Source organism: Nerophis lumbriciformis, linkage group LG04 (assembly GCF_033978685.3).
Source record: "Nerophis lumbriciformis linkage group LG04, RoL_Nlum_v2.1, whole genome shotgun sequence".
NCBI lineage: Eukaryota > Metazoa > Chordata > Actinopteri > Syngnathiformes > Syngnathidae > Nerophis > Nerophis lumbriciformis.
In genome coordinates this window covers 34,505,247-34,526,636 of record NC_084551.2, presented here as the reverse complement: position 1 = coordinate 34,526,636, position 21,390 = coordinate 34,505,247, and the positions used below count along the sequence as shown (strand labels likewise).

Here is a 21,390-nt window from a genome sequence, read left to right as displayed (position 1 = left end):
CGATGCCTGGTGCCTTACCCGTTTTCAGCCGTTGGATGGCCTGCCCGATTTCTTGTGTTGTGAAATCGTAGGATAGGTTGAGATCACAGCCTGGTGCCCTGTGCAGCTCACGGACTTTTGCCGATGTTCTTCTGCTGAAGTCCTTGTCTGCATTGGGGTAGCGGCCGTTGCTCAGCAATAGTGGCGCGATGGAATTTGCAGTGATGGGACATTGTGCTGGGGTTGTCGACCTGCCCATCAGCTTGTTCACGCGTGCGCCTAAAGTCAAGGCGCCCCTTTGCCATGCAAGCCCACGAGCTGCTCAGCACAACACCAACTGATACTTCCAAGGCCACCTGGGTCAAGACGAGATGGAGAGAACAGTGGAAGTTAGCAGAACCATCTAGGCTGCACCACCACACCGACGACCCCACAGACGTCTCCGGCCAGGAACTGCCCCGGAAGCAGTGGACAACCCTCAACCGCTTGAGGACCGGCGTCGGACGCTACGGAGCAGCGATGAAGAGGTGGGGACTTGCGGAAGATGCCTCCTGCGAGTGTGGGGACCCAGTCCAGACAGTAGAGCATATAGTAACTAGTTGCCCCAAACACCAGCCACCAAATGGCGAACATGGTCTGATTGACCTGGACGATGACACGTTGACCTGGCTCGCCTTAACAGAGCTGAAAATCTAGACACACGACAGAAGAAGAAAATAAGTCACATTTATATTCTGTAACATTCACAGTTTTAAAAAAAAGTGCAGAGGTAGAAATATTACAAATAACCTCTTGCATACAATGTAAACATAAATAATGCCTGAAAACAAGTTAATTATATTTCAACAAAACACAGCAGACGAGCTCTCACCCTGCACAGCTGTTTTGTGCTTTGTAGTGTTCTGCCCCTCCCTCACGAATGCCGCTTCGTGCGCTGGCCTCCACGATTTGTTTTGTTTTTAACCCGTTCTTAACCCTGGACGTACATTGAAAATACACGCAACCCTAACTCAAAATGCCGGACATTTGAGGCATTTAAGAAACCCGGGGAAAAGAGGACGTATGGTCAGTCTAACATAAGAAGAAGAAGCCGAAGCCGGTTTGAGTGACGTCAAACGTGCATGTGCGTGAGATCACAGTAGTAAACAATTTGTGACATTTTTAACAGAGTTTTTTTGTTGAACATAATGGCAAGCCATTCTGCCGTATATGTCAAGCGTCATTAGCGCATTTCAAAGCTTCAATTCTTCAGCGTCACAAGGAATGCCAGAAGTCCCACTAAGCAACATGCATAGTAACAGAAAAAATATTATATTTTTGTTTGTGGACTTGGTTGAACTGAGAGTTTGTGTGTGTGAGACAGTGCACACAATGTTAATTGTTGAAAATAACTGGCCTGTGGTCTTAGTACTGTAGGAGTCATGTTGGCGTGTGACATTTACAATAAATCTGGCTGAGCAGAGGTCTATGTATGTGTGTGTGTGTGTGTGTGTGTGTGTGTGTGTGTGTGTGTGTGCGTGCGTGCGTGCGTGCGTGCGTGCGTGCGTGCGTGCGTGCGTGCGTGCGTGCGTGCGTGCGTGCGTGCGTGCGTGCGTGTGCGCGCGCGCGTGTGTGTGTGTGTGAGGAACGGATGGGGTGATGTTCATGTGTGCCCATGTGTAGGATGTGGCTCTTTACAGTAACACAGTAAAACAAAAGTGGCTCTTAATCTCTGAATGGTTGGCCACCCCTGATCTAGAACAGGGGTATCAAACATACAGCAGGTTTTATCAGCCCCGCGAGATGAGTTTGCCAGGTATGAAAATAAGATGTCATTTTTGATTGATAGAAACGTCTGTTTTTATTGTGTCCACTAGATGTGACAAAAGCAATTCTTTGTATCCTCTAAGACTGCCGTGAGAGCGCGCATGACTTCAGAGGGGGCGGAGCTATGTGGCGTATGTCAACACTTCCGTGTTTATACACTACATACTTATGCAGCCTATTAGTGATAGTATACAAAATGTGGATTGTTACGTTCAAGCCTCGATTGTCAAAGATGTTGCCAATGTAACCTGTGACATTTCTATCCAAATAGATACTTTTAGGGATACTCACCTACTCAGTGGCCTAGTGGTTAGCGTGTCCGCCCGGAGATTGGTAGGTTGTGAGTTCAAACCCCGGCCGAGTCATACCAAAGACTTTAAAAATGGGACCAATTACCTCCCTGCTTGGCACTCAGCATCAAGAGTTGGAATTGGGGGTTAAATCACCAAAATTGATTCCCGGGCACGGCCACCGCTGCTGCTCACTGCTCCCCTCACCTCCCAGGGGGTGAACAAGGGGATGGGTCAAATGCAGAAGACACATTTCACCACACCTAGTGTGTGTGTGACAATCATTGGTACTTTAACTTAACTTTTATTATCTGTACATTTCGTGTTGTACTTATAACTGGGGACACATTTTCTGGGTGCACATAAATATGATGAAATATATCCCCTTCTAACTTCATGTGTGATAAATGAAATTAGTCCAAATTCACAAGTTTTGTTGTAGATGATGCTACATTTGAATAAAATAAACCACATGATGTAAGTATATCAGTTGAGGAAAATTTGTAAATTACATTAATAATATCCTGTAATTTGATATTGATATTATTATTCATTTCATCTTATGATAGATTAAAAAAATAACACCAATGAGAGCATGTTAAAACTCTGCAAGACTCTATTCTACCTATTATTATGATGAACATTATCACATAATTTATTCTGAAAGTATAAATAACAAAAAATTAAGATAGGATACTATTAACAGCATCATGTAAGTGTAAAAAAAATCTATTATGATTTGAAACATTTTCAAAATGTGCTTGTTTTATTGTTAAACAAAGAAAACAATCTGAAGTTGTCTTTATTTTTAAGTTATATGCCATGATTTTACCAGTCCGTTCAGTTGGGAATAGATTTTCCTCCATGTGGCCCCTGAGCTAAAATGACTTTGACACCCCTTGTCTAGAAAGACTATTGAAAAATGTTTCAGTTTAATAGCTACAAGCTGCTGTTATCTGCCATCACAGATTCACAGTGTGTCTGTGTGTGTGTGTTTCTCTGTCCATGTATATGTGTGTCTAGTGCCAACACCCACTCAGGCTCCGACTGAACCTCCTGCCACAGAGCCCCCTCCCACAATCCCGCCTGCTAAAGAAGGTGAGTAAGAAGTTCAAAGCGAACACAGTATATGCACTTTTATGCTATGTCGTGCATGTATTCGTGCTGCTACTTCACATAACATCCTAAAACTATTGTATAACAACTAATAGACTAAAGTATAAGGTTATTTCTTGTATAAAATGCTATACAATTGTACCTCAGTTTTTGTTAGTAATCGATTCCAAGGTTCGGCAAAGACCGAATCTTACAAAAACCGAAGCAAAATACACTGCTGTATTACTGTATTTCATATCAACATAATGATGGGGTGATGGATAAACTTTCTATTTAATAAAAAAAAAGCCCCCAAAAATTAACAACCAGTTGAACTGTCCTTGTTTTCAGCCGCCTTGCCGACACACACACATGCATTGTCACTAGCCCTGTGGTGCACTCACAGTTTAAAATTGCAAAACTCCTCACCTTTAGCAGCCAGGTCGCAAAATGATTGGGAATAAAAAAGTTAAATGCACTTCACCTTTTTTGCGGTGCAGCCAAAGGAAGGGAGAAGGGGGTAATGGGGAAATAGGGTTGCCACCCGCTCCGTAAAATACGGAATCGACCCGTAATTGGGATTGAAATCTTGCATCCCGTATTGAACCAATACGGGGCGCGGTTTCTTCCGTATTTTCCTATTTGTCCCATGCGTCTGTCACACACACACCTGAACACTGAATTCAACAATAATGAACAAAATAGAAGCTTAGCGTACCCCCGGGTGTGGCTGTACATGATACATCTGGTTCGCTCTCCTCTGTGTCAAATCCTGTCCAACTCCTCTGCCTACATGCAGCTGTCACGCCAAATTTCTTCCCCCTACAAAAACCTTCCCCCCCATTTACTTCCGGGGTCATTTCCTCTTACGTAATTTCCTCTTACTAACGTCATTTCCTCTTACGTCATTGACAGCTATTGATAACACTTCGGCTTTGACACAGGACAGCAGCACACACAATATTGTAGTGAAATGGTTTCAACAATAATGTTGATTTAAAGTACAGACATTTAACAGTATTATATATTAATTAATAATAGTGAAATGGTTTTAACAATAATGTTGATTTAAAGTACAGACATTTAACAGTATTATATATTAATCAATATTAGTGAAATGGTTTCAACAAAAATGTTAATTTAAAGTACAGACATTTAACAGTATTATATATTAATTAATATTAGTGAAATGGTTTCAACAATAATGTTGATTTAAAGTACAGACATTTAACAGTATTATATATTAATTAGTATTAGTGAAATGGTTTCAACAGTAATGTTGATTTAAAGTACAGACATTTAACAGTATTATATATTAATTAATATTAGTGAAATGGTTTCAACAATAATGTTGATTTAAAGTACAGACATTTAACAGTATTATATATTAATTAGTATTAGTGAAATGGTTTCAACAGTAATGTTGATTTAAAGTACAGACATTTAACAGTATTATATATTAATATTAGTGAAATGGTTTCAACAATAATGTTGATTTAAAGTACAGACATTTAACAGTATTATATATTAATTAATATTAGTGAAATGGTTTCAACAATAATGTTGATTTAAAGTACATACATTTAACAGTATTATATATTAATTAATATTAGTGAAATGGTTTCAACAATAATGTTGATTTAAAGTACAGACATTTAACAGTATTATATATTAATTAATATTAGTGAAATGGTTTCAACAATAATGTTGATTTAAAGTACAGACATATAACAGTATTATATATTAATTAATATTTTGTGCACGTTACCACGAAGACAGAGGTTCCCAGCAGCGGCCCTAACACTCCGCCTGAAATTTTCCCTAACACTCCGCCTGGAATTTTTCGAAGCCTGCTGGTGTTTGACATAAGTCCCCTGGGAAAGATAAAGACAAGTGTCATTCAGTGACACCACCATTTTCAAAAGATTTGGATTCTATCGATCGCTGTCAATGACGTAAGAGGAAATGACGTAAGTAAGAGGAAATGACCCCGGAAGTAAATGGGGGGGGGGAGAAATTTGACGTGACACAGCCCCACCCCTCTTTCTGCCTGCACGCAGCCCCGCCCCTCTGTCTGCCTGCACGCGGCCCCGCCCCTCTGCGCTGTTTATCTTGATGGTTGCCTAGTTACGCTGCTGACCGCACCAGGGTGCACCGCGCATTAAAAAAAATGTCTACAGCAGAAACTCCACCGCGTCCTCAACCTCAAACGAGAAAACACCTCCAAAAAAATTCACTTTTTCTCCTTTTTTTCTCTTCATCTTTTAATTTGGGTTCACACAAAAAAAGTGTTTAATTTTACTATAGTTCTCTTAAAGTGTCCCCAGACAGGCTTTGTTCCAGCACTTTATATGAATATAATACAGTATATGCTCGAGTACAGTCTATTCAGCCTTTAACATGTACTTGTATACACACAAGTGTTTCATTTGTTTCCTCTTAATGTAAAAGTGTCCCCAATCGTTTCATTTACAGCACTTTATATACTTACATTTCATTTAAGTATTGTCCTCTTTCAGGAAAGGTGTCCCCAGACAGGCTTTGTTTAATTTACAGCACTTTATAGGCCAGGCCTATAAGCTCAAGTTCAGGCTAATTACGATACATGGACGTAATAATGTATCTAAACATGTATACACAAGTTCAACTGTTTCATTTAGTTTTTTGGGTGTTAAACTGCAAAGCGTTGTTTAATTTACAACACTTTAGCAATGTTCATTGCTAATAAAGAACTTTAAACTTTAAGTATGACCAAATGCTTTCTTGACTTCCCCTTCCTCACTGACCACCAAGTGACCACAGGGGCCAGGGCCCAGAGGCTAATATGACGTGGAAGATAATGTCAATTAAATCAAAGCATTTAGTTTTTTCATATACAAGATACACATGTTTCTATGCATTTCAGGGTTTTGGAGAGCCAAACCCTCAAATTTATTTCGGCCGTGCAGTTTCACCGTGCCGCCGTGTACTGTGTTCCTTATTTCCAGTTCTGAAAGGTGGCAACCCTATGGGGAAATGTCGACAACGCTATGGACACTTCCTGAATATTTTAAACCACACACCGTCTATCCATTGCTTTGTTTGGACTCTTTTTGAGCTAGAAAAAGTACAAACATGCTGGAAAAAAGCTAAACAATTAGCACAGTAGCTAACGACAGAACTGCTCTGCCTGCACGCATAAAATGTGCTGCAGGCCGACACTGGTCAAATTAAATAACTGTACACTGAGAAAAAGTTTGTACAACAAAGCATATTTCTATTTTGTCTGTGCTTCGTAATTTGAACATTTTGTGTGAGGGTTTTGTAAATTACTGTTTGACTGTATTATGGTCATTATGACGACATGCATCAGGTAAGTACTTGGTAGTCGGTAAAGGTATGCTCTTACTGTGTCAGATTTGCTTAACAAGTTACCTTGACAAACGTCACACGTTAATGATTGCACAATTTAGCAAGTCCAAAAAGGAGTAGGAATAAGGAGAGCTTATGTACAAACGTCCTTTTGAAACTTTGACACTTTATCTGAGCTGGATTACCTCTGAAATTATTTTAGAGATTTATTATGTATGTATTGGGTGAGGGGGGGGGGCACGCTTTGAACTGATATAGAATGGGGGCAGAAAAAAAAATCATTGTTAACCAACTCAGGCTATTTATTGCACTTTTTGTTTTGCTGTAATTGGAAAAATATGAAAATAATTTATGAGTCATGTAACAAACTATAAAAATATATACACAGATAAATAGTGCATTGAGTATACATGTGATGGGTATTGTAATTGCCTAAAATGAGAGAATACGTTTGTAATCATGAAATCATCCAGGGAACTGTCTGATTCTGTACAGCTTAAGAGCTTTATGCACATAAATGTGGCAAACTCCCCACTTTTTAAAATGTTATATGTCTTGCCCCTTTGCTGTCAAATAACCGAGAAAGACCTCAGTCCTAGGAAGTGGAAACGTAACAAAGTGTAAGCCTTCTGTCAGTTCTTTTACTTCCACCCAAATGCCCCACCAAATCAGTTTCAACGGCAAAGAAAAACACTCTTGAAAGGAGACAAACAAGATTGAAAGATGCGAAACGAAGTCACTCCCACCCTCATCGTTCCTTCACTTCCGCAGTTCCTGTCGGATAAGCTCGGCTGAAAGTCTGACCCGCAACACAAACTCGTCAGACATGCTCTAACATGCATCCTTAACCCGTCTGTTGTAATTCAAGACGTTTCTTAACTTTTGTAAAAAAACACATACTGTAGGTCAAAAATATGCTTTGGTGAAATGCAGACAGCAAAACCACCACATTTCATGTAGATATTCATGTACATATTCATTTCACCCACTCTGTACATTTTGCACAGAGTGTATAGAGTGTACACTGTTCTCTTCCACACCTTTCTTTGCACTTCTATATTTTTTATATTTTTATATATTTACACATTGTTTTCTTGCATGCACACATCACACTGTATGGAATGGCTTCAATCTCGTTACCCTGCGTAATGACAATAAAGCTGATTCTGATTCTGATATAAAAAAATTATGTGCAAGAGCACGCATGCAATGTTATTTGAAGAGAAATTATTTTGGGAGATACAATACAGGGACCTAGAGAATGTGAGAAAAAGACATAAGTATTGGCTGCTAAAGCATTACAGCTTGTAAAACTTCCTAATGAAAAAACTTTGTGCCTGACCTTTATCTCAACATTTCTGACTGGTGGTAGTTCTGTAAAAATATAAAATGACATTTGTCTCATTGATGATAAAGTAATACCATCTCACGTTGGATTTTTTGTAAGTTTTAGGTTCTATTGGTGTACCAAACATACTTTGTTCTCATGGTACAGTTTCAAACTGATCATGAGCAGGGAAAAAAAAATGTTATTTCATAGATTTCAAAGGCTAAAAGCATATTTACAGCAGCAACAAGAGGGATGTATCTCCCGCCAAGGAAAATAGCAGAGGGAGCATCACTGTTGGACTGGGAATGCAAATTATCAGCTACTTTGGGGAATACGTCTAAATAATTTAGATATATACAGTAGATTGCTGAACGTTCTTTATTCTTTTTTATTCAAACCCCAGAGTGACATTCATGGCTACGAAAAATGTTCTGCTGCACTTAATACCCCAAGAGCACGTTGGCCATTTGGGACAGCCCAGACTTTTTCTAACACGGTCCAGTAAAGCTCAGAAGTTGAGGGAGAAGATTCTTGAGGTGATCAAGAACATGATGGTTACTCTGGCTGAGCTCTACAGACCTTATGTGGGGATGGGAGAAAGTTACAGATGATGGACAATGAAAACATTTCCCCACAGACATACTGAGTAGCAACTATATCTTCTTTTACCAGGATGTTGCTATAAAAACAAGAAGAAATACAGGTGCACTTTGCTGTTGCTGTATAAGCCTATTTTGCACATTTTTGTGTAACATGTTGGTAAGATGTTTTTTTTAATTGTTTTAGTAATTATTTACAGATCCTTCAATAAATGTCCCTATTATAATGAGTTTAATGTGCACATTTTAGTGTTTTGATCCGTTGCCCGTATCATAGTTTGTTTACGATTATTTAGGTTGTGATTCACTTGTGGTTTCAGTTCTGTTTTCAGCACCCTTGAGTTTGTGTGTTTTGGTTGTCATGGGTGCTGATTGTTTTCACCTGCCTCTGATTAGTGTTTGGCACGCTCACCTGCTGCCGGGCACTAATCAGAGGCAGGTGAAAACAACAGGCACCCACGACAACCAAAACACACAAACTCAAGGGTGCTGAAAACAGAACTGAAACCACAAGTGAATCCCAACCTAAATAAATGTAAACAAACTATGATACGGGTAATGGATCATAACAGTTAGTTGATTATATCCTGTGCTCTTTGGGGTTAATGTAACAAATAACACTTAAAACATTAATAATAAAGTCATAAAATTGCAAGCTAAGCAATGTTATTTATTTATTTATTATTTTTTTGTCAGTTTTTTTAAAAAAACCTTAAAATGTCCCAACTTTTGCAGCAACTTAGTGAAAAAGATGCCGAAAAAATCAGGCATTTTAGGCCGCAACAATCCAAAAAATGCCCGCAAATTCAACGAGGGACTGTTTTACACAGAGAATCCCTTTTATTAACAGGTATAACTTACTGGTGTGTTATGGCACAGTAACTACATCCGAAAGCAGAACATTGACATGGCGATGATTCCAGCCAAATATGTATCTGTACATGCACTGTAGGGATGGACAACTAATCGAATAATAGAACAATTTCAATTTTGGCTTTTCATGATCATAACAGTATTATAATCTGGTAAAAAACTAACGATTAATTGGCTATGTAACATGCTTGCAAAGTCCTGAGCTTACATTGGTGTAATGGAAGAGTGAGTGTTTGAGTGAACACAAGACTATGTCTACTAGAAGTTTGGGATATCATCTCACCCTGGTTACTACTTTTCATTTGACACAGTGCTAGAATGTCTAATCAATAATTACTAAAGCCAACAACAACCAAAAATAAGGCATTTCCGTGTTGATTTAACCATTGGTGGAGTCACAGAATTGGCCAATAAAACAGAATCCACTGTTAAACGCAGAATATCACGGAAATTGACATAAATGTGAGTGCAATACTGTCATTGTGAGGAGAAGGAAATTTTTTGGGGGGAAAATACATCCCAGAAACACTCAACCGCCGCGTACTCAACTAAACAATGTTGAGACAGCCACGTAAAACAGCGACTCAACGACAAAGCAAGCTGGCAAGAGCAATCCACACACAACACATTGCATATGCTCGTGTTGTGAACGCCATTCTCGATGTAACATCAATGCACAAACAGGACAGCAGTCACGACTTGAGAGGCTCCATCCTTTTTTGAACAGCCTCAAATCATCTCAATACTCTTAAAACTCAGAACATCAGCACACTTCCCCACTTCAAAATAACAGCGCTATTCGCAAAATCCAATTTGACTGCGCTAACAAAATAAAGGTTTCAACAAGTACCTTAAAAATAGTATGCTTTGACTTAAAATAATGGTCAAAATTGTCCAAAAATGTATTACACCAATAAATGTGAGGATTTTTGCATTTAATTAACAAACATTTTATTAAATTGGATTTGTGACAAAAAAAAGCACAAATAAGTGTAAAAGTAAAAAAAAAAAAAAATTTAAACACATTTGAAACCAAATTACAAAATGTTATTGTTTTATTATTTTGCTATTGTTATTTTAATTTATTGTTGTTCCTATTAATATTATTTACCGTATTTTTCGGACTATAAGTCGCAGTTTTTTTTCATAGTTTGGCCGGGGGTGCGACTTATACTCAGGAGCGATTTATGTGTGAAATTATTAACACATTACCGTAAAATACCAAATAATATTATTTAGCTCATTCACGTAAGAGACTAGACGTATAAGATTTCATGGGATCTAGCGATTAGGAGTGACAGATTGTTTGGTAAACGTATAGCATGTTCTATATGTTATAGTTATTTGAATGACTCTTACCATAATATGTTACGTTAACATACCAGGCACGTTCTCAGTTGGTTATTTATGCCTCATATAACGTACACTTATTCAGCCTGTTGTTCACTATTCTTTATTTATTTTAAATTGCCTTTCAAATGTCTATTCTTGGTGTTGGGTTTTATCAAATACATTTCCCCAAAAAATGCAACTTATACTCCAGTGCGACTTATGTATGTTTTTTTCCTTCTTTATTATGCATTTTCGGCCGGTGCTACTTATACTCCGGAGCGACTTATACTCCGAAAAATACGGTACTTGTTGTTCATTGGTTACTAATTTATATCTGTTGTTCTTTTAAATCATATTTAAATTTTAGTTTTGGTGGTGCAATAAATACTTATGTTTTCAAATTAATACATACCGTAATTGTGTTATTAATCGTGATTTCAATATCAATCCACATAATTGTGATGATCATTTTTGCCATAATCGTCCAGCCCTGACATGTACTGAGTAGGTGAGTAGGTGAGTAGGTGCAGAATATAGTACTATGTTCTGCACCTACTCAGTGGCCTTGTGGTTAGAGTGTCCACCCTGAGATCGGTAGGTTGTGAGTTCAAACCCCGGCCGAGTCATACCAAAGACTATAAAAATGGGACCTATTATCTCCCTGCTTGGCACTCAGCATCACGGGTTGGAATTGGGGGTTAAATCACCAAAAATTATTCCTGGGCTGCTCACTGCTCCCCTCACCTCCCAGGCGACACATTTCACCACACCTAGTGTGTGACAATCATTGGTACTTTAACTTTAACTTAACTAATATGCCATATCAGATGTAATATATCTCTCTCTTTGCAGTGTGCAAGGAGGCCAAAGCTGACCTGGCCTTCCTGGTGGATGGCTCTTGGTCCATTGGTGACGACAACTTCCTGAAGATCACAAATTTCCTGTATAGCACCATTGGATCTTTGGATCTAATTGGACCGGATGGCACTCAGGTGAGCTTTGTGGCAATGTCCAACCATAACAGTATGCCAGGTTTATGTTCTAAAGCAGGGTTCTTCAACGTTTTCCGGGTTAAGATCCCCTAAACTGATGGAGACTACTCATGTATCCTGGTTACAATTGTGTTTTAAATGGAACTGTTTCTAAAGTTAATACTAAGATATTTAAATAATACACCATTGTTTATTTGAAATGTGCATGGTACAGTGAGTAGGGTGGTCATGCCACTGCCATTCACAAAATATACTACAGTGTGCAGGATGAACATTAATGCCTATTTAAAGACATTTGAATTTGTGGAAACTTTTTTTTTTACCATAGGGAACAGTAGTGCACTCTTATCACAATGTTCCTAAGAGCTGGTCATAACAGAATAGATAATAATTAAAAACCTATATGATCAAATTGTAGTGCCACATGTTGCTTCATATGTTTCTGGCTTTTTATTTTCCTTCACTCACGTGAATTGATTATCTATGGTTTGTGAAACGTGTACGGTCTTGAGAAGCAATATAAAGCAGATGCTGGGGATATGGTCGACTGTGGCTAGTTAAAAACATATTACACATCCCATTTCAAAATAGACGCCTTTTTTAAACTAATTTTAAAACATGTACCACCCACACAAGTTATATATTTGCAAAATCTGCAAATGCATGCATACTTCCTGGCCTCAATGCAAAAGTCCAACAGTAGACTTATAGTAAATGAGGGAGCACTTATATTCTGTAATTTATTTCTACTGCACCTTTATGAGACATAAACTGCTTTACAGTATTGCTCTTTTCACCCCTTCATTTGGATCTCGACACACACTGATAATTACCTCAGCCAAAGATTTTCTACATATGTCAAACTAATACATTATTATTATTATTATGGCTTTTTTCTAGTTGTGTATTTAAAATGGAAAGATACACACTGGCTGGCAGATGTGACCTTCTAATAACTCTGCTCTTTATTTAGGGTTCCTGTTATTTTTAAGCATAATACCGTAAATACACAAGTGTTCACCAAACTATAGTTTATAAATGACAGCCAGATTATCATCCTAACTATGAAATGTTAGACATTAAAGATGACCTATGATTTTATTCTACTTTTAAAAAACTTCCTTGTGGTCTGCATTGCCAAGGTGTCAAAGTCAAGGCCTGCGGGCCAGATCCGGCCCGCAAATGAATCATCTATGGCCCCCGGGATGATATTTGATTAGTATTAGAACGCACCAATACTTCATCAGTGTTGGCGCTAGGAATTTTCAAAATGGGGTGCCAGGGACCCCATCAAGTCATAAAAATGGGGTCCGACAGTACATTTTGGTGTCCCACTTTTTTGTAACCGTTTTGAAAACAAATGATAAATGTATGCATTATCCTGTTATATCTCACATTCTATATTGTGTTTTGGAAAAAGGTTGTCATAACGGTTACTTACAGTAATTCATAAAAATAACAAAATACAAAACAAAACACATTTTTATACATATGTAAATGTATTCAGTTATAAACATTCATTCACTTTCTTCTTTCTTTCATGGATCTAAACTTTATCGCTGCCTGTATTTTTTTCTATATTTTTATTGTAGTATTTTCAGGATGCGTTTGTTCTATTTTTGGCCAAAGAAAACAATCTGAAGTTGTCTTTATTTTTTAGTGTTAATGCCATGATTTTCATAGTCCGGCCCGCGTGTGCACAGATTTTCCTCCATGCGGCCCCTGAGCTAAAATGAGCTTGACACCCCTGATCTATTGGATATGCTTTGGTGTCAATTTTGCTTCGCCGTCACTTTTATAACATTTGACTTTTATTTTTTGAGTCTGTAAGATGTTCGACTTCCGAGGCGTTCTCAGATTGCAAATGAAACCATGCCACACCTTTTCCAAAAGTATCATAATTGACCATTTCAAAATGTACACAGTTTATATATATATATATATATATATATATATATATATATATATATATATATATATATCTTCAAGTAGTTGCCGTTATTTTTATTTTAGAAAAAGTCGGAAATAAACTCATTAACAACATATAGATTCACCCGGTCACAACATTAGATACAACTGCACACTCTACCATCGATTCAGACTCCACATAAAAAAAGCTGTTTTCAGTGGTATTGATGTATTACAAATGTCACATCCATTTTCTTCCACTTATCTGATGTCGGATTGCGGGGGAAGCAGCCTAAACAGAGAAGCTGTCACATGTTGGTGTTATTATGCACATGCTAAGATTATATAAGAATAATCATCTTTTTGTGTTTACCATCACCTGAAGTGGAGGGTAAGGAGCTCCTCCCCTTCTGTCTGAGAGCTTGACCTAATGTCAAAATAAGAATGTCCACCTTGCTGATAGTCAGACTGCAAAACCCTGCAAACATCTCTAACGGTGTGCAAGCTTACGTCAAAATGCACGAGCCTTAAGATTTGACGCTTTGGCATTGTTTAACACAAGTATCCATCATTATAACATTTATAAATCAGAAAAAGACAAATTTCATCACAGGTCCCCTTTACATTCATAGTGGGCCTATGGTTTGCAAACAACAATAAAGTTACCGAAAGCAAGTTTTACAAGCTTGTTATGAACAAGAAACGCAACTTTTTTTTGAATAGGGATTTCTGCGGATAGTTTTCGTAAAAATTTGCATAACAACAAACAGCCTTGTGCCAAACGTAATGAGCAACGGAAGAACGAGGCGAGTTTTCGAAACAAGATGAAGATTGCAAACGAGTCAAGTCGGTTGTTTTTGTTTGTGAAAAGCATTTATGCGTCTCTTCTCATTTGCTGCCACTTTGTTTTGTGCCTGCAAAGTCTGTTTTCTGGCAAGTACAGTCTAAATGCATTACACTTTGCAACACATATCAAGTGGTTCCAGCATCACCGCCTTAAGGCTATAGCACAACTGGAAAACACTATTATCTTGATTCCCAGCATAAAATCTACCAGGAGTAATACTTTGAATCACGTTGCCAGGGTGAATCTACCAATCTGCTCAGCCTCAGAGCTATTCTTCTATATCCGGTTCATCAATAATGCTTGGCTATAGTAGACACCCCCACACCCCTTTAGTAATATGTCACCAGTGTTCAGCTGCCTCATTTGTCACTCTGTTGAGGTGCTTGCTACAGCCTTTTCTTCCATTTGTGCAGTACAGTATGTGCTCCTCGGCAATTTGCTACCCCCACCATGGCCCATAACCCAGTGATGGTGGGCTACCTACAGAAAAACAATTGCTTTAATGCCAGAAAGTTTGCGGTAAAATGAAAGTTGGCCGCCTTGAGCTAACACCAGCACCATTAGCAGTCTGGAGGTAATCATATTCCCTCAATGAAATGCACTTAGACTATGCAAAAGGCTCCTATTTGGGGAATTTGCATGTAAATATCTGTGTTGGCCCTGTGATGAGTTGGCGACTTGTCCAGGGTGTACCCCGCCTTCCGCCCGAATGCAGCTGAGATAGGCTCCAGCAACCCCCGCGACCCCGAAAGGGACAAGCGGTAGAAAATGGATGGATGGATGGATGGATATTTCAATTCATTACTAAATATGCTCCTTTGTGAACTGTATTAAGAACACCAACTCAGTTACGCTATGAAAACACTCATTACTCGTGACTAAAACAACATTTTGGTTTCTTCCACGTCAAATACAATGTGCAAAGCGCAAAATCAAAATGACTCGCTTTGTGGGTTCAGCATGTGTAGGATATTATGAGTGCTGTTTTAAATACCTAAGGCAGGGGCGTCAAACTCATTTTAGCTCAGGGGCCGCATGGAGGAAAATCTATTCCCACGTGGGCTGAATGGGTAAAATCATGGCATAATAACTTAAAAAAACAACTGCGACAACTTCAGATTGTTTTCTTTGTTTTACTTCGGTCCAAAATAGAAAAAGCACATTCTGAAAATGTACATATCACAAATATTCCTCTTGACAAAACATTTCAAGTAAGTTAAAAATTCTGAGGTAAAAATTGGTGCGGTTTCAAAAACACCATGAAGAACCCAATGAACTTAGACCTCAGTGTATCTACAAAGCAATTAAACTTTAAGTCACAAACTATCTAGGTTTGAACAAAAACTAAATTAAACATAAATAAAATCTCTTCTATGTATCAACTACCTTATTTGTCATTTCCACATATTATTCCTGTGGTAACTCAACAAACCATACAAACCGAGGTAGAAACTATTCAAGAGGGTTTAGTTTACTCCCTACCTTCCATGGTGGTACTTAGAGAACCAAGTGTTTTCTGAGGTGGTAGTTAGTGAAAAAAGTTTTGGAACCACTGCCTTGGTTGAGATTAGGGACTTTGGGCTCAAAGTTGTTGGTGACTTTGTAGAGTGTTGCGGTACCTCACATTTGTTCTAAGTATTTTCTTGTTATTTGTAGCTTGTCTTTTGTTTATGAAGAGTGTTTAATTATTTTGTAACCCAACTTGAGACTTGGCAGTTTACAAAATGTAATGTACATGTCATTGTCTGATATGTTTGTTACCTATCAATGTGTTTCTTTGTCCAGGTGGCCATTGCTCAGTTCAGTGACGATGCTCGGACAGAGGTCCAGTTGAGTTCCCATGGCAACAAAGAAGCATTGCTTGAAGCGATTCAGAGGATCAGATACAAGGGAGGCAACACAAAGACAGGTCAGTACATCTGACAGGAAACCCGGTATTGATTCATAAGGAACAGTCAACGGGGATATTTGGCTTTAGAACAACAGTCTACGTTGAGGACCGTTGGCAGCTGCTCATGAGCTTTGATTGGTACCACAGGATGCTCAGCAGCAGATGGAATTTCCCCAGGTATAGTATTAGGCGTTACGGTTTTGTCAACAGCTGTTTCCAAGGACAAGGACCAAATGTCGCTCCTCATTTTTAAGAAGCCTCATTTTGCTCGATAAAACCTAAAATTCACATTTACAAAAACAATCCCTAACAGCAGAACAGACGCAATCTGCTGCTGTGATATCATCAAAACACTAGAAAAGGAATTTAAAACAGATTGGAAGTTCACACAAAACTTTGAATCCTAGTGTATGCCACCATGTTTCCCAAGCAAACCTGCTGCAGGAGTGTGTAGGAATTTGTAATTTCCTTCCGGAAATACAATTTGCAAAGTATTTGTTAAAACCCTCACACACGCCACCCAGGAGAAAGACACTGAAGGCCTGAATCCTTAAAAAGCATTGTAGTCTCTGAAGCTGTTGTAATATTCATGTGAGAGCGTCAAGCTGCGTGAGTGAGCACAAGGTGAATGTCGGGAACGCTGATGCGTTAATGAGGCTTTACAGGGAATGCCCGTTGTCTTGAAGTGCTCTAAGTTTGGATCAGTGGCTTCTCAGCGAAACGGTGTCCTTGGGCTCTTCTCTCAGCTTCAGGGCTGATCCAAGCATCATTTCTACTCTTGATCTATTTATCTCGACCTAATCCCTTCTTTTCCATCGTTTCTCTCCTGTGGTACAACACCCTGCCGTTCGGTCTTCCTTTGTTCATTCACCCTTGTTTCCCCTTCCTTTTTCCTGTCATTTTAGCTTGTCATTTCCACGACACACCTCAAGGCGTGTAACATTACGCCATAATCACGATTAGGTAGGTACCTCAGTTTTAAGGTCTCAGTTCGGTTCGTTTGTAATACAGTCAGGAAACAAAATGCAAAGCATAACAGTGCTTGCCTTTTGTGAAAGTAGCTTTATTGGTTCTTAAAATAAAAATGCAATTAACAATATAAATAAAAACATTACACATATAGATACAAATTTTGAAGGATGCGTAGGGCCACTTTACTACCTAGTGTGCATTAAAGATGCTAAAATCAATCTAATTTAGGTTAAAACATATACAGTACATTTTAGCTTTGTGTTATAGGTGACAAATTATTGTTATGTATTCATGAACAGTAAATGTTTCGGGTTTTTTTCAGAATAAGGCGACGGCTAATACAAAAAACCCCACAGTCGCTCGCCCTTTGCACACCACCTGCCTACAGACACTGTTTTTAGGGAAGTACAAAGATACAAACAAGTGCAATAGTAATAGTTTGAACTACCTGAATTATCTTCGATTTTTAGTTGCAGCGTGGCGCATTGTTTTTGTCGTATCCACTTGTCTTTGTTTGTTTATGTATTTCACCTGGAAGGGCAAATGGACGAAACAGGAGACTTTAAAAAAAAAAAGAAGAGGATCTTTGGGCTGGAGTTTCTGCTTGGCACTACTTCATACCATGGCTCCCGCTAACCTAAAGCCAAAATCATTATGCTTGTTGATATCGCAGTTTCCTTATTTCACTGTACCTTGAGCTCCCTTCTTACATGCAACACCTTAAAGTTTGACACAGAGTTGAGGCAACTCATGTTTTTACTCTCCTAATCCACACCTCCCTCGTTTTCCCCTCAAACTGTCCTCTCAAACTATGTTCAGGTCCCATGCTGTGCCTAAATCCCCCAAATCTTCAACTAAAAAACAGCTTTCTGCCTCTGTGACCTCATTTTTTTCTCGGAGAAGTATCTGTAGAGGGTGATGCCTGCCAACAAGAAACCTCACAGTTTAAATATGTTTTTCAATGCTGTCACAGAAAGTGTTAAGTATATCAGAGGAAGGTACGCAGCCCTATTTGTTCAACATTGATTGTTTCAAAACATAGATTTTTACACTTGGAAGCTTTCCGCCAACCATCCAGTAAACTGTTAACAACAACTCCTTCGTGCTGTCTCGAAATGCGTGTTAGGGATTCAATGTCGCATGCGGCTCTTTAGCGCCGCCCTAGTGGCTCTCTGGAGCTTTTTCAAAAATGTATGTAAAATGGAAAAAGATGAGGGGGAAAAAAATATTTTTGGTTTTAATATGGTTTCTGTAGGAGGACAAACATGACACAAACCTCCCTAATTGTTATAAAGCACACTGTTTGTATTAAACATGCTTCACTAAATCAAGTATTTGGCGAGCGCCGTTTTGTCCTACTAATTTTGGTGGTCCTTGAACTCACCGTAGTTTGTTTACATATATAACTTTCTCCGACTTTCTAGGACATGTTTTATGCCACTTATTTTTCTGTCTCATTTTGTTCACCAAACTTTTAATGTTGTGCGTGAATGCACAAAGGTGAGTTTTGTTGATGTTATTGACTTGTGTGGAGTGCTAATCGGGCATATTTGGTCACTGCATGACTGCAAGCTAATCGATGCTAACATGCTATTTAGGCTAGCTATATGTACATATTGCATCATTATGCCTCATTTGTAGGTATATTTGAGGTCATTTAGTTTCCTTTAAGTCCTCTTAATTCAATTTATATCTCATGACACACTATCTGTATGTAATATGGCTTTTAATTTTTTGCGGCTCCAGACAGATTTGTTTTTGTATTTTTGGTCCAATATGGCTCTTTCAACATTTTGGGTTGCTGACCCCTGCCCTAGACCAAAGCTTATCAGCTGGTGGCCCGCGGGCCAAATTCAGCCCGGAAATGACACCAAACCGTCCTCAGAGTTCAGTTCAAAAATTGGGAAAGACTAACATTTATGCAGCAAATTCCTGAAATCAATAGTGTTTCTGTTGTACAGAGGAGCATGGACAGTGTAAACACACATAACAGCGCTATTTTTGTCACTGACAAAAGAAATACAGATGTTTTACCTCCTATCCCTATTCAGACTCTTTGTGGCGCGTCACACTACTGCTGTGTCTTTCACAAAGTTGACATTAAAGCTGGGGTGTTTCGCAGTGCAGTCATAGGTCAGTAGTGTGAAGAGGAGAGGACTCAGCACACGTCCCTGGGGGGAGCCAGTGCTAAGGGTGGCGGAAGAAGAAACTGTGTTGTGGATCCTGACGGTCTGTTGGTCAGGAAGTCTGGGACCCAGTTCCCCTACAGTGAAGCACTCAACCCTAGTGTCTCCAGCTTTTTCACCAGGATCTGTGGGATAATGGTGTTTAAGGTGGAGGTGAAGACCAGGAAGAGCAGGCAGATGTAGAAGTCTCTGCTCTCCAAGTGGGGGAGGGCTGTGTGGACCACTGATGAGATGGCTCCCTGAGATTCCCTGTATACATGCTGGTGAGGGTCCACAATGACATCGATGGGAGTCTTAATCTGGCCCATGAGCAGCTTCTCTAAGCATTTCATGGCTATCGGAGTGAGGGTTACTGGCCGATAGTCATTCAGACATGTCTGTCCCTGTGGAGCTCTATGGTAGGAGAATGATGATCGCTGTCTTCAAGCAAGTCGGAACAGAAGGTAGTTAGAGCGAGTTGTTAAAAAAGTCAGTTAGCATCTCAGTCAGATGCTGGGCACAGTCCCTTAGTACCCGCCCTGGGAAGCTGTGTGGCCCTGTTGCTGAGGTTATGCTGAAGGGTGTGTAATCAGGTGATGGTTGGAGTCTGGCACTGGGGTTGTTTTTGTGGTCATCAAAGCAGACATTTGCACCCTGTATGTGAGTAATGCACTTGATGCCATAAGAGGAACTGCACTTTTTTAGAATTTGATCGATCATTCATTATCCTTTGGAGGGACACAAGAACTCATGATTAATTTTTTTAATGCATTCTAACTCGTGTATAAACGCTAGCAAAAGTCCACTAACAATAGAGCAAATGTGATTCGCTCTTTTTCGCCTATAAAGACTTCTAAAAACATCCAAAAGCCTTCAGCATAGTTTTATATACACGCTGTAAGTATGTGTAATGTAGTAACAGGTACATTAATAATAACCTAATATTTATGTATTTTGCTCATTTTAAGCTTACGGTGGCGTATTAAATTCACAGACGCATCACAACGTTCGCATAACAATAACAACCCTACTACTCATGGCAGATTTCATGAAAAATAACAAAGACTACTTTGGGACAAATTATGATCCAGAACCTTATATTATTTAGCCTGAATGTAAATTTTAGGAGCTGATTGATAAACAGATTACACTTTAGTGAAACACTAAGCAGCATGTATCAATATTGCTAAGTTCTAAACAAGATGTACAAACTACAAACATAATAAAACAATCACTTACTGTACAATGTTTGCTATAAATGGGACACAAAGATATTTGATGTTCATATCTTCCCATTCAGATGAAGAACCAATCATAATCCTCAAAAAGGTTATAAAAAAGGGTCCCACAAACTAGGGATGTCACAGTATGAACATTTCTTATCACAGTAAGGTTATTGTGACCTTGTGTTATCATTATTATCGCACTATTTTTAAATATGCTCAACGTTTTCAAAAAGTACTTATACTGAAATCGTTTAACCAAGTTTTAATAAAAAAATTTAAAAACACATTCAAAATGATTTTCATTGTAGAAGAAACATTATTGTTGATAAGAAAACTGTGTAGAAATTTAATGTGCATATGAAAACAATACAAGCATTGTAAACAAATGAATAAGGCAGAAACAAAGTAATAACATAAATAAATAAAAAATAAATATGGAAATTGGGCAAGATGGCACCTTATGGATATAAGATGTAACTGCACTTTTTGTCGATATAGATAAAAATAGTGTTCATATGTGAGATCTAGTCTTAGGTTGCCTCTACACTAAGACAGCTAAGGTTAAACAGGGTATAACCAACCTAACCTTATCCCTGTCCACACACACACAATGCCATCGTTTAAGCTTTGGGTTAAGACCTCCTCCCCCCTCCGTCCGCGGGCGCAACACGACTTAGTGGGAATGCGCAGGAAATGGCAGACGCGCATATTTTAGTCACCTCTGACCTGGAAGT

General features: G+C 38.8%; 1 protein-coding gene across 7 annotated transcripts in view; it reads left to right on the top strand.

The window, feature by feature from the left end:
• col14a1a (collagen, type XIV, alpha 1a) overlaps positions 1–21,390 on the top strand; it is a 367,796-nt gene that overhangs the window by 238,733 nt on the left and 107,673 nt on the right. For all 7 annotated transcript variants that reach the window (XM_061953441.2, XM_061953406.1, XM_061953424.1 and 4 more), the window contains 3 exons: positions 3,099–3,173; positions 11,508–11,647; positions 16,188–16,311. In XM_061953441.2, coding sequence (XP_061809425.1) covers positions 3,099–3,173; positions 11,508–11,647; positions 16,188–16,311 — 339 coding nt within the window. The remainder of the gene's footprint in view (positions 1–3,098; positions 3,174–11,507; positions 11,648–16,187; positions 16,312–21,390) is intronic.